Source organism: Bufo bufo, chromosome 4, assembly GCF_905171765.1.
Source record: "Bufo bufo chromosome 4, aBufBuf1.1, whole genome shotgun sequence".
Classification (NCBI taxonomy): domain Eukaryota; kingdom Metazoa; phylum Chordata; class Amphibia; order Anura; family Bufonidae; genus Bufo; species Bufo bufo.
The window spans coordinates 292257444-292274743 of record NC_053392.1 but is presented as its reverse complement, the minus strand read 5'-3'; the positions used below and the strand labels follow the sequence as shown (position 1 = coordinate 292274743).

At 41.1% G+C, this 17300-nt stretch overlaps 1 protein-coding gene across 3 annotated transcripts in view; it reads left to right on the top strand.

The window, feature by feature from the left end:
- The window catches only part of LCA5 (lebercilin LCA5), a 28314-nt gene extending 14759 nt beyond the window's left edge, over positions 1–13555 (top strand). For 2 of the 3 annotated variants that reach the window (XM_040428682.1, XM_040428681.1), the window contains exons 4-8: positions 2528–2665; positions 5700–5796; positions 5899–6035; positions 9977–10160; positions 12290–13555. In XM_040428682.1, coding sequence (XP_040284616.1) covers positions 2528–2665; positions 5700–5796; positions 5899–6035; positions 9977–10160; positions 12290–13071 — 1338 coding nt within the window. In that variant the 3' untranslated portion in view covers positions 13072–13555. The remainder of the gene's footprint in view (positions 1–2527; positions 2666–5699; positions 5797–5898; positions 6036–9976; positions 10161–12289) is intronic. The other variant, XM_040428683.1, reaches the window with a different exon arrangement.
- The last annotated feature ends 3745 nt before the right edge of the window (positions 13556–17300 follow it).

Below are 17300 nucleotides of genomic sequence, written 5' to 3'. Positions count from 1 at the left end.
TGACTTCCTTATCAGCTGTCCTTTTTAAGCAGGCAGACAATTAAGGAAGGAGATTGGACCCTGAGTCCCAACGTATTCCAACTGATCACAGCAAAATGGGGCGTTCCAATCCTGGACTTATTTGGAGATCGGGGCAACAGGAAGGTACAGTGATTTTGTTCTCTGTCCCCATAGTACCAGCCACAGATTCTAGATGCCCTAGCTCGTCCATGGCCAAAAGGGCTGCTATATTTGTCGTTGTTTCCCCCCCACTCCTTCAGCTTAATTGCAAGAGCCCTAATGAAAGTGGCGGAAGAATAGGCGCAGATAATTATCGCTCCTTAATTGCCAAGAAGAACCTGGTTTTCCTTGCTTCTCAGTCTCAGGAGGAAAATACTGGACTCTCCCAGCACTTCCAGATCTTTTATTTCAGGGTCTGATTCACCACCCCAGAGTCTCTCAACTCAAATTGACGGCTTGGAGATTGAACGCCTAGCTTTAAAAAGAAAGGGGCTCAAGGATCCAGTAATCTCCACTATACTAAAAGGTAGGAAAGCCGTGACATCAAAAATTTATCTTAGGACCTGGAAGGCCTTTCCTGCCTTTACGAAGAGCAAAAACTGTCAATATTCCCTTCCGAATGTTTTTATTATTTTGGATTTCCTACAGTCTGGGATGAACAAGGGTCTCAAACCCTCTACCCTCAAAGTGCAGATATCGGCCTTTGAGTATTTTTCTGGATACAAAATTGGCAGAACAACCTTTTAGTCAAGCAATTCACCAACCGTTCGCTCTACCATTCCAACATGGGACTTAAATTTAGTTCTTACAGTCTTAATGGAGTCGCCATGCGAACCCATGAAGCTTTTATCATTTAAGACCGCTTTTCTTCTAGCCATAACAACTGCTAGAAGGGTGGGTGAGATCCAGGCATTCTCTTGTCTTGCACCGTATCTTAACATTTTAGATGACCGTATAATCCTTAAGCATTGCCCAGCGTTCTTTCCAAAAGTAGTTTCAAAATTCCATTGTAATCTGGAAGTTGTTCTGCCGTCCTTCTGTGATTCTCCTACCACGGACCAAGAGAGGAAGTTCCACAATCTGGATGTAAGACGTTGCCAACTAAGTTATCTGGAGAGAACAAAGTGGATCAGACAGTCGGACCACCTCTTTATCCAGTTCCAGGGTCCTAATAAGGGTCTAGCAGCCAGGAAGCCTTCCATCTGTCGGTGGATAAGAGACGCTATCTCTTTGTTATACCAACAAGAATCTTGTTTCCCCAGCAGGACTCAAGGCCCACTCGACTCGGGCTATGTCCTCCTTATGGGCAGAAAATGCCGCTATATCAATTGAACAGATCTGCAAAGCGGCTGCCTGGGCTAATCCTATGACCTTTTTTAAGCACTACAGGCTGGATGTGACCCATAATCAGGACGTGTCCTTTTGGGCGTAGAATTCTTTCTACAGTAGTCCCTCCCTGAAATATGTTCATTCTCTGTTAATCCTCTTGTCAGTTTTTGGTAAAAGTATAATTACCTTGGTGGATTGTATTATGTTGAATTAATAATAATAATTTTTGTTGCATCATTTTCCATGTCCTTGGTTATTAACTGGCTTAGGTAAGGAGAGGAGGCCTTTTTAATCTGGAGCTCCAGTGTTGTTTCCTGTCCAGGGGGCAGGGATACCCTTCTGTCAGTGCCGTTGGCAAGGCTAATGGAAAATCCAATTACCGGTAAGAGTAATTAACCTTTTTTTGCAGCCCCATAAAAATTAATGGGTCCGCATTTGATCCACAAAAACACGGAAAATACGGTTGTGTCCATGAAGCCTAATCCTCATGTTCATCTTGCTAGGCACAGAAGATCTCTTGATCCTTTCCATCATTAGACCCCATGGGCTACTTTATCTGTGTTCCTTGGTGGTCAGTTCTCTCCTTTTTGGCTTCTCTACTATAGTGTCTTCTTTTTTTGGAAGCCTGTTTGGTTTGCATTAAATAGACAGCTGTGGTGTGATCTGTGTTAGGCTCTCATTCACCCGAGGACGTGTTCTGCTTGTTCTCTGACCAGACCTCTTGATTCTTAGCTTGTCTGACTCCTTTTCCGTCTCTCCATGTGGGATCTAGTGTTGCTTTACTGAGATGTCAGACCATTGTCTGTCCATTTTTTTTAATTTTGCCTCCTGACATCAGTTGTTGCATTCCGTTTGCAGGGTAAACAGCTTTACTGGATAGGCTATAGTCTTTTTTGTGCCTCCTTAGACTGCTTTGGAATGTCCCAGGGTCTTCTGTGTCCCCCAGTAACACAAACAAGAAAATGGGAGTTTTGGACTTGCCTGTAAAATCCTTTTCTCCCTATGTTTTCCACTTGCTTATTTTTATAGTACTGAAGATCTACGTGATCCATTGAATATGTACTAAGAATTGTGTGCAGTAATGTGAAATATTTCAGTATGTACTGAGTAGATGTACTTCAAAAATGTTAAAAGCCTGTTCTCGTCTTCCTGCATCACCTGCAATGGTGCTGACATTAACTTTTACTGTGTCTTACAGGAGTTGGAGAAGAACATTGAACTGACACAAAGCAGTTTCCAGAGGCAGTTGATAGTTGAGAAAAAAAAAGTCCACGATGTTCAAGAGGATAACAAAAAGCTGCAAGAGGAGCTTCAACGGTTGACTCAGAAATTAAGAGTATGTGTCCTTTTATTCCTGTCTGGATTGTTTAACTGGTTTCAAACTGGTACGCTGTGAATAGAGGAACTTATATGATGCTGCTGAAGCATTAGAGGGGTTCTCTGGATGTTTAATATTGATGGCCTACGCTCAGCATAGGTCATCAATATCAGATCGGCAGGGGTCCGACTCCCAGCACCCCCTCCGATCAGCTCTTTATCCTGAGGATAGGCTATCAATATGAAAATCTTGGAGAACCCCCTTTAAACTTTAGATAGACCTGCTGTTCAGCCTCATGCTGTAAGCTAATTTAATGTCAAGCTGAATTGGAGGGCTGAGACCAGAGCTTTATCTAGCAAATTTAACCTCTTAATGCTTTATGACCTACAGTATATTTACATCTAGCGAAATATTTATGTGCAAAGCAGCCATGCTCCTGGATCCTGGTGGTGATTGACAGATGGGTTCCCGCTGCATCAAATGTCATCAGAACTGGTTCTGATCATGCCATTTTAAAGGGACTCTGTCACCACTTTCTAACCCCCCCTTTTAAAAGTATTGTTATCTCCATGGCGCCCCTGTGATTACAAAGGTGTTGTTAGAAGATAAATTCGCCGTCTCCTTTTGATAAAAAGAGCTTATATCTAACCTGTCAATCTTCTTGATAAGGTGCCCAGGGCGTTTCTGTTGGTCTCAAGCTGCCGCCCGCCGCCGCCGCCGTTGGTGCCCAGCTCCTCCCCTGATCCTTTCAGCGCCGCCTGAATGTAATGAAATACGCCTCCGGCTCTCGCTCAGTGCCCCCTCCTCCTTTTCAAAGATCCCGCGCGTGCGCACAAATATGGAGTGGAGAAAAGGGGGATATAATATAGTCCTCTGTGGGTCTTTGAAATCGGCTGTGGGCAGACGTGCGGCTCCATACAGCGCTTGGCAGGCTCTGAGTGGCTGGCTGCAGTGCTCGTCTGATGAGGAGGTTGAGCGAAGTGCGCGCATGCGCACTTCGCTCAATGAGGCTGATTCTAAATGTCCGCACGGGCGCATCAGGCACAGGCCTGTGCGCACGCGCGGGATCTTTGAAAAGGAGGAGGGGGCACTGAGCGAGAGCCGGAGGCGTATTTCATTACATTCAGGCGGCGCTGAAAGGATCAGGGGAGGAGCTGGGCACCAACGGCGGCGGGCGGCAGCTTGAGACCAACAGAAACGCCCTGGGCACCTTATCAAGAAGATTGACAGGTTAGATATAAGCTCTTTTTATCAAAAGGAGACGGCGAATTTATCTTCTAACAACACCTTTGTAATCACAGGGGCGCCATGGAGATAACAATACTTTTAAAAGGGGGGGTTAGAAAGTGGTGACAGAGTCCCTTTAAACCTTGGTTAATGACCAAGCCATCTAAGGAGCCTGACGGGGAGAGGGGGCTCACTCCATCAATTCACTGGGTTGCCATAGCAGTGGGCCTTACAAAGGTCCCTTGTCTGCCATGTACGTGAGCCTATTAAGCTCTGCCAGAATACTGACAGTCAGGCAATAATAAACTACACTACTTGCAATGCATTCGGAAAGTCTTCAAATCCTTTCACTTTTTTCACATTTTGATATGTTGCAGGCTTATGCTAAAATAAAAAATGCAAGTTTTCATTAATCCTATCAATCTGCAATCAGTATCCTATTTTAAGATGGTAAAAGCCGAATTTTGACATTTTTGCTAATTTATTAGAAAGGAAAAACTTAAATTTCACATAAACTTTTGGTCTGTACTGTATGTACAGACCAAAAGTTTGGACACACCTTCTCATTCAAAGAGTTTTTCTTTATTTTCATGACTATGAAAATTGTAGATTCACACTGAAGGCATCAAAACTATGAATTAACACATGTGGAATTATATACATAACAAAAAAGTGTGAAACAACTGAAAATATGTCATATTCTAGGTTCTTCAAAGTAGCCACCTTTTGCTTTGATTACTGCTTTGCACACTCTTGGCATTCTGTTGATGAGCTTCAAGAGGTAGTCCCCTGAAATGGTTTTCACTTCACAGGTGTGCCCTGTCAGGTTTAATAAGTGGGATTTCTTGCCTTATAAATGGGGTTGGGACCATCAGTTGCGTTGAGGAGAAGTCCGGTGGATACACAGCTGATAGTCCTACTGAATAGACTGTTAGCTGCTTTTTTCTTGCCATAATACAAATTCTAAGTAAAGAAAAACGAGTAGCCATCATTACTTTAAGAAATGAAGGTCAGTCAGCCGAAAAATTGGGAAAACTTTGAAAGTAAGGGCTATTTGACCATGAAGGAGAGTGATGGGGTGCTGCGCCAGATGACCTGGCCTCCACAGTCACCGGACCTGAACCCAATCGAGATGGTTTGGGGTGAGCTGGACCGCAGAGTGAAGGCAAAAGGGACAACAAGTGCTAAGCATCTCTGGGAACTCCTTCAAGACTGTTGGAAGACCATTTCAGGGGACTACCTCTTGAAGCTCATCAAGAGTGTGCAAAGCAGTAATCAAAGCAAAAGGTGGCTACTTTGAAGAACCTAGAATATGACATATTTTCAGTTGTTTCACACTTGTTTGTTATGTATATAATTCCACATGTGTTAATTCATAGTTTTGATGCCTTCATAGTCATGAAAATAAAGAAAACTCTTTGAATGAGAAGGTGTGTCCAAACTTTGGTCTGTACTGTGTGTGTGTATATGTATGTATGTGTGTGTATATATATATATATATATATATATCTATCTATCTATCTATCTATATCGGACAGCACTCCAAGACTTGAAAAAACGTGATGTCTTTATTCACCCATGTGGAACAATTGCAACGTTTCAGCTCACAACTGAGCCTTTCTCAAGCAGCTTATGTATATTACTGACCATCAGATTTACAGTGCTTTTATTTATTTTTTCACATAACTCGGACAACCTCTTTTAACTATCACATTTGCAGTGTGAGAATAACACAATAAGTTTTACATTCTACTGTATCCTTAGCATCCAGCTGTGGTTTTAGTGGCATACTTATAAAGTAGCTTTTTTTTTGTTCCCCATACAGGACAAAGAAAGAGAACTTGATGCAAAAAATATCTATGCTTATCGTTTGTCCAAGCCTTCACCTAAAAAGGACACAGAGATTACACCTAGGAAGAAAGGTAAGGGAGACTTCTTTAATGAAAAGCCTATAGAAATTGTGCTTTAAATAGCTGATTAGAAGTGTATTTAATACTAATGAAATCTGTTGTTTTTCATCCTAGGGGTGAGCCCTAGTGTTAACATAAGTGTCCAGACAAATGACAGTGCCTCGTGGTTGGACTTTCCTCCTCCGCCACCCTCGCCTCCAATTCCAGTTGAAGATAAACTGCAGACTGAGCAGGGAGTTTTGGTAAGAAATGTACGTTTTGTAAAAATGGCTTCCTGATATACAGCATTTGCTATTCTATTTCTTGCATTCTTAAAGCTTCCTAAGACATTGTATGAAAGCAGAACACACAAAGACCTGTGTATTGTTCACATAGTAAAATTTATCTGTGTTTTATCAACACGTTTTAACTATACACTTTTTTTATTCCCTTAACCCCTTCCTGACTGTCTACTGTGTATATACACGTCCTATCTGCACATGCCCCGTGCAGATAGCATGTATATACATGTGCTGGCAGCGCTTTAATCCCAGGGATTAAAGCTCCTGCAATCTAGCAGGAGCAGGTCGGGTCCTGGATGACAGACACAGCCGGGGACCCTGAGGAGAAGACCAGAGCGGTTTATTACCGCTTCTGCCTGCTCCTGTATCGGCAGGAAATCGTTGTATGAGTGCATGGTGGAGTGAGCAGGAAGCGACAGAGCCGCTTCCTCTGTTAGTCCCGGCGGTCATGTGACCTCCAGGGGTGTCTGGGGCAGGAGCAGAGCTGCAGGGTCTAAGGAGACCCTGATCAGCTCTGTCTGTGTGTTATGCCCCCACAGGGGGCAGTTTTCCCCTGTAACTGGGGCTCCTGTGGATGTCCCAGTTACAGTGGAAACAGTGAAAAAAAAAATAAAGTTAAAAAAAAAAGTCTGTGTCCCCCCAGAGGTCTTGATGACCTCCTGGTGGACATATGTGCCAAAAAAAGTGAAAAAAAAAAATATTAAAAATGCAGTCGCTAACAGAAACTGTCACCATAGTTGCCCCGTTCTCTCAAACCTATACATGTTATATATGAAAACCATCGTCACAAAATAGGGAACCCATTGCAATAATTATTTTTTGTGTCAGTTTTAATATTTAAGAAATTAAAGATATAATTAAAAAAAATGTTTTTTTTTAAAATAATATTAGTGGATTTCCTCCAAATTAAACCTAAAAAAAAAAACATTCTAATAAGTCCTAAGTGTCAAGTAAAGAAATTTGCAAAAATTATTTTGGTAGTCAAACAAATAAAAAAGCTATGGTCACTAAACCACCACGTGTACAAAATCAAAAAAAGTTGCCTGGACAGTCAGTTGTTTTTTTTTGGGCCTGGTCAAGAAAGGGTTAAGGATGCTTTAAAAAAAAAAATTACTTTTATACTCTGCATTTAATAACTGGAGAATACTGTTGTACACTTAATAATTGTAAGAAATCTAAAGATATACATCACCACTGAAGCCAGTTATTGGCTGCAGCAGAGCACATGATCATGCCCATGTGCTATTTGTCATGCTAATAACCTCACTCATTGGAGGAACGCTATCACTCTTCCAATAGCCAATTTCACACAAGCATTTTAAGGGTGAGGAATACGCTCCATGTGTACTGACGGCATTATGTAAGTACAGTTCATTAGAGTTGAGGTCAGGCAGTAACAAACAGCATTATAAATCATTATAATGCCATGGGTCCATATCATGGGAGCATCACTCAGGAAGGGAAATACCTCTGACACACAGAGCATATTTCTCACCCTGAATATGCTCCTGTTAAATTGGCCAGTATCTGGTAATCGAGTTTAGCTGGCAACAGGATATGCACCGAGATGTTCTCTGACGAGGTGGAATTTCTTGTTTCTTACTGCCACCTTCATGATGTGGTGTTAGTTTCCGCATCATGACATACACAGTACGCCATGAGATCAGTGTGTCACCGCAAGTATATTTACGGTGGCACCGGCATCTAAACTGGTGTCACAGACAGCTGAGCTGTCTGGGCATCCGGCAGGGGACCAATCACAGTGGTCTCTGCCATTTAGATTGCTGCGATTGGTCAGTCAAATCTGACTGACCAATCACAGCATTCAGCAGCACAGATCCGATCTCCTCAGTGAATGTTGAGGAGATCGGGGCTGCGCTGTTTTGTTTATAATGTTCACAGGCATCCAGGCTTGCCATGGTGTGTAGGCCTGACAGGTTCCTGCCAGAGGCAGGAACCTGATCAGGCTTAGTGTAATGTCACAATACACTGCAGTACACTATATAGTGTACTGCAGTGTATTATAGAAGCATCAGACCCACTGGATCTTCCCATATCCGCACATTTATAATTGGGTGAAAATGAAAAATAATAAAATACACGACACATGTTTGGTATTGACGCGTCCATAACGACCTGATCTATAAAAAGAACGCACTGTGAACGCCGTTAGGCAAGATTTTTTAGTTATCTTGCCTCACGAAAAGTATAAAATCGAGCAATCAAAAATCATATGTACTTCAGAATAGTACCAAAAAACTGTCTCCTTATCCAGTGGTTTCCAAAATGGGGTCACTTTAGGAGGTTCTACTCTAGGGTGCATCAGGGGGGCTTCAAATGTGACATGGTGTCTAAAATCCCGTCTAGCAAAATCTGCCCTCCAAAAACCATACGGCGCTCCTTTCCTTCTGAGCCCTGCTGTGCGCCCATACAGAGGTTTATGACCACATATGGGGTGTTTCTGTAAATTGCAGAATCAGGGTAATAGATATTAAGTTTTATTTGGCTCCTAACCCTTGCTGTGTTACTGAAAAAAATGGATGCAAATGGAAAATCTGTCAAAGTGAAATTTAGAAATTTCATCTCCATTTTCCTTTAATTCTTGTGGAACACCTAAAGGGTTAACAAAGTTTGTAAAATCAGTTTTGAATAACTTGACGGGTGTAATTTCAAAAATTGGGTCATTTATGGGTGGTTTCTACTATGTAAGCCCCACAAAGTGACTTCAGACCTGAACTGGTCCTTAAAAAGTGGGTTCTTAAACATTTTAAGAATTGCTTCTAACATTCTAAGCCTTCTAACGTCTTAAAAAAAAAAAAAAAAAAATGTAATTTACAAAATGATGCAAAAAAAAAAAAGGATGACATACGTTTTTTTTTTTTTGTTTGTTTTTTTTGTTTTTTTTTGCAGATCCATTGTAATAATGCCTAAAATGGACAAGAATAGGACATGTTCTATTTTTTATTTTTTTGCAGAGCTACGAAATAGACATACTGATGCGGACAGCACACGGTGTGCTGTCCGCATTTTTTGCGGACCAATTGAAAAAAATGGGTCCGCATCCTATCCGCAAAAAAAAAAAACGCAACGGAAACAAACAACATTCGTGTGCATGCAGCCTTAGAAGCAGAAAAATGCAAATTTTGAAAATGTCAAATTTGTCCACATTTTCGGCAAATTTAAGATGTTTTTATAAATAAATATGGTTTATATCCGCTCATATTTACCACTCATGAAGTAGAATGTGTCACGAGAAAACAATCTCAGAATGGCTTGGATAAGTAAAAGTGTTCCAAAGTTATTACCACATAAAGGGACAATGTCAGATTTAAAAAATCTGCCTGGTCATGAAAGGTCAAAAATGGCCTGGTCATTAAGGGGTTAATTGTGGCATGGTGCACCCACATAACTGCATTGTCTGGTTCTTTTTCCATAGTTCCCCCTTTTCCTACTCTTTCTTTTCCCAATGTTAGACACTGCCTTGAGTTTCTCAGGTTTTATTTTGATCATTCATAAGGTATATTTCCTGCCTAACCCTGCGAAAGGAAACACTCATGAAAACAGAATAAAAAACATAGTTTGTAAGGCTGAAAAAAGACATCCATCCATTTCAGCCTGTTCTCCTGCACGTTGATCCAGAGGTAGCAAAAGGTACCAGTTTGTTGTCAGATCCCGAGGAGCAATGGTCACAATCAAAAATGTCATGCCGAAAGCCTCATTTCAATTCAAGTTTTGATAGAATACTGTTAACTGAGATGTTACTTTTGGCATGAGAAATTCTCAAATACACTTTTTTAAAATTCTCTCTGACATAAGTGACCTGTTTTGTGGTGAAAACGATATATTTTTTTTACTTATTCAGTGATTCGTGTGTTGTTTTTTTTTTGTTTTGTTTTTTTTTTCTTCCAAAGGGAGATGATGATCTAGCAAAGGAGCTCACAGAGGAAGCGGAGAGGATTAAAAGAGAAAAACAAGAAGCAGAAAGGCTTAAAAGGGAAAGAGAACAGGCAGAACGAAAACAAGCGCAAGAAGAGAAGTTGAATAGAAATAAGGAGCAAAAGATTTTGGAAGACAAAGCAAGGAAACTGCGTGAAGGTAAGATTGCCCTTAAAAATGGCGTGTCCCATTATTACCATGTCATAAAGTTATCCCGGTGCTGGGACCTCTTCGTGTTCAAAGGTTTTATTCGTGGAGAGTGACCTTTGGTGCTAGATCTGGCCCTTTCTTGGAATCCCTCTTTTGACATGTCCTATTGGATCAAAAATTGCCTGCTGCCTGGGCTTTCCACACTACAGTTGGCCTTGCACATTACATAAAGGTCCCTTTACACGGGACGATATTGCAGAAGCGTTCCTTCCTGACAATCTGCTGATGGCTAGCGGAGGAGACCCCTGCACTTACATGCAACGATCTTCTCCACAGTATGGGTAGGAGCGATCGCTAATGCCATCACTCTTTCCTATACGGACCCGTTTGCCGACAGGAGATCGTGTTTACATGACACAATCTCCTGCCGGTAAACGATCATTTTTATGTGCGCACAAACGATCAAATTACTCAAAGAACGAGCATTTCACTCGTTCATCGCATAATCGGCGGTACATTAACACTTCCCGATCATCGCTAATGAGCCCTGTGTAAAGGTCCCTTCAGTCAGAATGTAATGGGTTTTAGCTATTCATACACGAGATATTGTTGGCAGAACATTTCTATCTCTCCCTATCCTCCTATATATATGCATGATCTGGCAGCGGCTTATCTCCCAGAGAACAAAAGGATCAGGCCGTTGAAATCCAACATGCCTGATCCTTATCTTCCCTGACATTAGCTACTTTGGGAGCGTTGGGATGCTCCCATACATATTAGATGTTCTGCCACAATCTGTGGGTTCGGCCGACTTAAATCGAATGTATTTGGCCAGCTTAACGTGACCCTCCAGTTTAAAAAAATAAATAAAAATTCACGTTAACGAGGGAATAAACAGAACACTTAGATGGTGACCTTCTATTCATATTTACAGCTGCAGATCCATAGATTCATGAGCACCTCTCCGGTCATCTAGGAAAGCCACTCTGCTTCTTTGGTGCACACTGCCCATTGGTAGTCCAAGACACTTCTTGCTTGTCTAGCCCTGCTCTTGGATTGGCAAGTATTGCTCACGTGAGCAGTGTTGGCCAATCCGAGGCAGCAGGAAGTGTCTTGGGTTGCCGTATGCACCTGCTAGTCTGAGAAGCAGAGGAAGAGGAGTCCAGAAATGTGAATTTATTTTTCTTGACCCGAGGATCACTTTAAGGGGCTATTCGCCCAATCGGATGTTCCCCACAGGAGATAAGATACTGGCAGAGGTGTCTGGTAACAGTTTATTTCTCTCTTGTTAAACATGCATGTTGGCCAATCTGAGCCTGTATGTTTATAGGGACGAGAGAACTTTTTTGTCTGACAGATGCTTTATGTGTATGGCCACCTTTACGAATTTCAAATAGCTGAGCAACTCCTTTTGTAGATGCCATATCGCTGGTTGTCGTAAATGAATGACTGCCTCCTACCTTAGTCTCAAGGCTGTAAGCAGCAGTGATTTGAACAAAGATCAAGACAACTGTGATGAAGGCAGAGGTCATAAAATGAAACTGCCTGATATTATCTTGTGTACCTCCAGATTATCTGACATAATCAGACTGTAAGGCCTCATGCACACAAACTTATTTTCTTTCCGTGTCCGTTCCGTGTTTTTTTTGCAGACCCATTGAAGTGAATGGTTCCGCATACAGTCCGCAAAAAAAACAAAACGGAAGTTACTCCGTGTGCATTCCATTTCCGTATATGTCTGTATTTCTATTCTGCAAAAAAATAGAACATGTCCTATTATTGTCTGCATTATGGACAAGGATAGGACTGTTCTATTAGGGGCCAGCTGTTCCGTTCCGCAAAATACGGAATGCACGCGGATGTCATCCGTATTTTTTGTGAACCACAAAATACATATGGTCGTGTGCATGTGCCCTAAGAGTCAGGATATGATCTGTTATCCATGAATTTTATTAGGCAAATTTGATAGGGTCTCAATGTACCTGAAACACAAAGCAAAAGACTGGCTACTCACTGCTGACATTCCTCACTGTGTATGGCTAGCGTAACCTAGAAATTAGAAACCTTTCTTTTCTGTGATTGTGTTTGTTTTAATGGTGTATCTGAATTAGAATTATTTTTTTTCCTAATACCTACAGAATGGGAAAAAGAAGAATTTGAAAGAAAGAGAGAAGATTTGTTAAATGAAGAAAAAACTATAAAGGAAGTTGGTTTAAATAGAAACGAAGACGAAAGGCTTAAAAAGGAGCTCTTATTAGCAAAAATGTTCGAAATAGACAGAGAAAACCACGACCCCTTTTACTCCGACAACTCTAAACCTGCCTCAGCACCACTTGTGGATCCTTTAATAAAAGTGGACACCGCAGATACAAGGCATAAAACATATAGATTCTCAGAGCCAACTGAAAAACTGTTCAATGGCCTCCCAGTCAATGGAGGACGCGAGTCAAAAAGAGATGTCCAAAGTCATAAAAACACAGAGGATACCAATGGTGACGTCACATTTGGAAGTTATACTCCATCTTTTGGAAGGGGGAGAACAACTGTTGATAATCAAAGGAAAGAAGTGTTAGAGGAGTCTTTTATAACCACATTAAAGCTGGACATACAAAAAGATAAAAAATCTAATTTAATGGAGCAGCTTTTTGGAAACGGTTCTAATGCTACGTTACCTTCTGTTTCCAAATTTGATAACAAAAATGGTCTAATTTCAAACAGCAGCAGAATCCAAGATCAGGACTCAAACAACGCTTTACCATTGGAACAAAACCGTAAAATCAGAGGGAAAGATGACGTGTTCTTACCTGGGGATGGCAAACTCTCAAGCTCCAGTAGAAGCCGCTTGCAGAACATGCCGGGAAGGACGGCAATAAAGGCTGTTAACTCTGTAGAAGATGAGATTGAAGAATTGGCATTATAGAAATGATGTAAATGTGCCTGTTCAATATTTATAGCATAGTAAAAATGAAAAGTTTCTTTTAACGTGTCTTTAGTATATTGTAATATTTTTAATTGCCCTATTTTTCTGAAGCGTTTTATTAAATATTTTTTTGAAATATATAAAGAATAACATATCAAAAAGTTTGCCAGGGTTTTAAAAGGCTATGGATGCCTTTGGGAACATTTTATTACCACCTTCTACTCAAAAAAAACTTTCAACAATTTATCTTCTACTGTTTTCAGTTTCACTACTTCTGCACACTGTTCCTTCAGCTTTTCAGTGAAATTTATCAAAGAACTGATCTGACAGCTCAATCTGTAGCCCTTATCTCACACACATAACCTAAAGTTTATTCGTTTTAGAAGAGTTTAGCTTAGATAAATGTTTGAGCTGCCAGGGAACCTAAGATAAGAATGTATGTAGTGGAAATACAGAAACAATTCAGCCACTATTTTTTTTATTTATTTTTTGTATTATTACTCCATATGCTCCGATTGCGGATCTCTGTGAATGGACCCAATTCTACCAGTGTTGAACTGTGCTGCCTGACCCTTTTTCATACTACACAAACTAGAGATAAGGGTTACACATGAAGCCTTCAGAGCAGCTCTTTGATGGATTTCACAGAGAAGGAACAGTCTGCAGATGCAATCTAACTTCAAGCTGTAAAAGACATATTTGCTTTTTTAATAAAGACCAATTGAAAAATATATATTTTTACCCTAAAATAAGCAGATTGCAATGATTTTAAAAAAATCATGAACCTAGAAACATAGAATGTGTTGGCAGATAAGAACCATTTGGCCCATCTAGTCTGCCCAATATACTGAATACTATGAATAGCCCCTGGCCCTATCTTATATGAAGGATGGCCTTATGCCTATCCCATGCATGCTTAAACTCCTTCACTGCATTTGCAGCTACCACTTCTGCAGGAAGGCTATTCCATGCATCCACTACTCTCTCAGTAAAGTAATACTTCCTGATATTATTTTTAAACCTTTGCCCCTCTAATTTAAAACTGTGTCCTCTTGTAGCAGTTTTTCTTCTTTTAAATATTCTCTCCTCTTTTACCTTGTTGATTCCCTTTATGGATTTAAAAGTTTCTATCATATCCCCTCTGTCTCTTCTTTCTTCCAAGCTATACATGTTAAGGTCCTTTAATCTTTCCTGGTAAGTTTTATCCTGCAATCCATGTAGTAGTTTAGTAGCTCTTCTCTGAACTCTCTCTAGAGTATCAATATCCTTCTGGAGATATGGTCTCCAGTACTGAGCACAATACTCCAAATGAGGTCTCACTAGTGCTCTGTAGAGCACCTCCCTCTTTCTACTGGTAATGCCTCTCCCTATACACCCAAGCATTCTGCTAGCATTTCCTGCTGCTCTATGACATTGTCTGCCTACCTTTTAAGTCTTCTGAAATAATGACCCCTAAATCCCTTTCCTCAGATACTAAAGTTAGGACTGTATCACTGATTTTATATTCTGCTTTTGGGTTTTTACGCCCCAGGTGCATTATCTTGCACTCAGAGTTCGCAATAAAGCCTGTACAAGTGGCATAGACGCCTCTACAGGCAGTTTTACTCCCTAAAATATGTCTAATGCATATGAATACTCACGATAATTTCACTGCCATTCCTGAGCGCTGTGAACGGCACAGGCAGCACAATACCGCTGGTGCCTGAAAGCTCCAATAACAGAGCTCCGTACAGAGATTTGTTATTAGGCAGGAGGCTGCTGATTTGCCAGTATCAACGTGCTGCAGTGCCATTGGCCGCTCCTCTCACACCCCCCTTCTCCCGCTCGCTGAACACACAGCAGCAGCATCCATTTCATTTATTATGAAAAAGGGCGGTGCGCGGGACATTACCGGTTGCTGATGAAGGGAAAGCATGGCAGGAACGAAGCCTCTGCTGAGCAAAGACCATGAGAGAAGTGTCAGGCCTGTGCCCAGGTGATGTCACACCAGAAGTCCCAGCGTGCCCTGCAGGCGTCTATCTGCTGCTGGGAGTTCAGTGTGGAGTTTTATGAATAGAAAAACTAATAGCCAAGAGGCTAAAGAAAATCCTGTTTCTGATCCTTATGTTAAAACCTAACTTTCATTTGATTGCTCTGATACCTAAACACCTAAAAGAGAATAAAAATGTTAATAGAGTCTCAAATGTTTTTAAAAGTAGGGTACCTGCTTTTGTAGACCCGTAATGTTATATATCCCTACGTATTACATATATGAATAACTGCAATTTTCGTACTCCTGCTTGGCTAAAAATACTCCTCAAAAATGGTAAAAGGAGTATTTTTACTCTTCTGGAAAAAATCTAGTGCGACCTCTGCTTGCACTTATCAACATTAAATTTTAGTTGCCAGATTTTTGACCATTCCTCTAGTTTTCCTAAATCCTTTTCCATTTGGTGTATCCCTCCAGGAACAACAACCCTGTTACAAATCTTTGTGTCATCAGCAAAAAGACACACCTTACCATCGAGGCCTTCTGCAATTTCGCTGATAAAGATATTAAACAATATGGGTCCCAAAACAATTAAAGTACAGTTCAGATCCTGGTTTTCATTATATTTGTAAGATAAGTAGGTTATACGAATAATTTTAATTTAATTAAATGCCCCCTCTTAAAGTTGCACTTAAAGTAAGATTTATAATGGCCACTTGCTTAATTTGGCAAATGCATTCTGGGTGGGTGTTGTCAACTGCAGCTGAATAGCCAGTTTTAGAATACTGATAGTACTACCTAGTATTTTTTTCGCTGTGCTACAATACAAATAATTAAATTTTAACATGTGGTGTGGATTCTGTATAAGTAATAATCCAAATGCACAATTTGTATCTGTTAATTATGGATTATTACTAATAATCCATAATTAACAGATACAAATTGTGCATTTGGATTATAAGAACAACAATTCAGATCTGTTCAAACTGTTAACATTATATTTATCAATATGGAAGGAATGTTCATTATAATTAAATTATTAACTAAAAGGGTTAATAAATCACACTAATAGCCTAATTTGTCTAAAATATTTAAAGGTGTATTTGTCATAAAATGTTGTATAAATGATTTACAGTGATATGTTAATATATTTTGCTCTAAGCTAGGGTTTTATTTAAAGGGAGTCTGTCACCAGATTGTGACCTTATAGACCGCTTACATAGCGCTCTAGCATAGCAGTCTATGATTCTAATGGTACCTTTGATGTTTTCTTGTGAAGTTCCCCCAAGGCAAAAACGGACTTTTATTCATATGTAAATTAGGGCTCGCAAGTGCCCAGGGCGGCGTTCACCTCGTTGGTGCCCAGGCTGTTCTGCCTCTTCGTCAGCGAGATCCCGCGCCTGCACTATCCATTGCTTGGCCGGGGCATGTGCACTGCGATGCCCATTGTGGGCACGGCATCGCACTAGCTACTGCGCATGCGCCGGCCAACGGCGAGAAACAGCGGCAAGGAGGCGGACCAGAGACACCCACAATGGGCATCGCAGTGCGCATGCCCCGGCCAAGCCATGGATAGTGCAGGCGCGGGATCTCGCTGCAGAGAAGGAGGACGCAAAGGAAGAGCGGGGCGGGCAGAGGAAGAGGCTGGGGCGGGGATATGACGAAAAGAGGCAGAACAGCCTGGGCTCCAACGAGTCCCCAAGATAGGACTATCTAAAACTTCACTTTTATTCAGGTATACATGCACATACGTCCTATCCACAGAGCCCATATGCATCCACAGCAATGGGCTGGCCCTTAGCCAGAAGTAAGTTTAGTGTACCTGCTTAGTTTTAAACTAGTGTCTGGTATTTCATTAATGTAGGTACTATTATTTAATTTAGTTTTAGTCCCCTGATGAGCCTAGGCAACCCCTCTTGGACAATACACATTGGGATTTTGTAGAGCCTTTGAGTGTAGGGCACTTTTCCAGTGGGGTTGATCATATCAGGGCAGGTGGTCGATCAGGCAAGTTGAAGAACAACCGGGTAGTGCCTCATTCACACGTCAGTGTTTTGGACAGTGATTTCCATCGGTGATTTTGAGCCAAAACAAGGTGTGGCTCTAAACAAAGAACAGATGCAGATCTTTCTCTTATTTTATGTCTGTGGAGGCTCCAATGCTGATTTTGGCTCACACTCACTGATGAAAATCACTGACTGAGGCATAAGTGTTTGAGCCCCGTCATAAGACATTTCTGGACCGTTGCCACCATACTTTT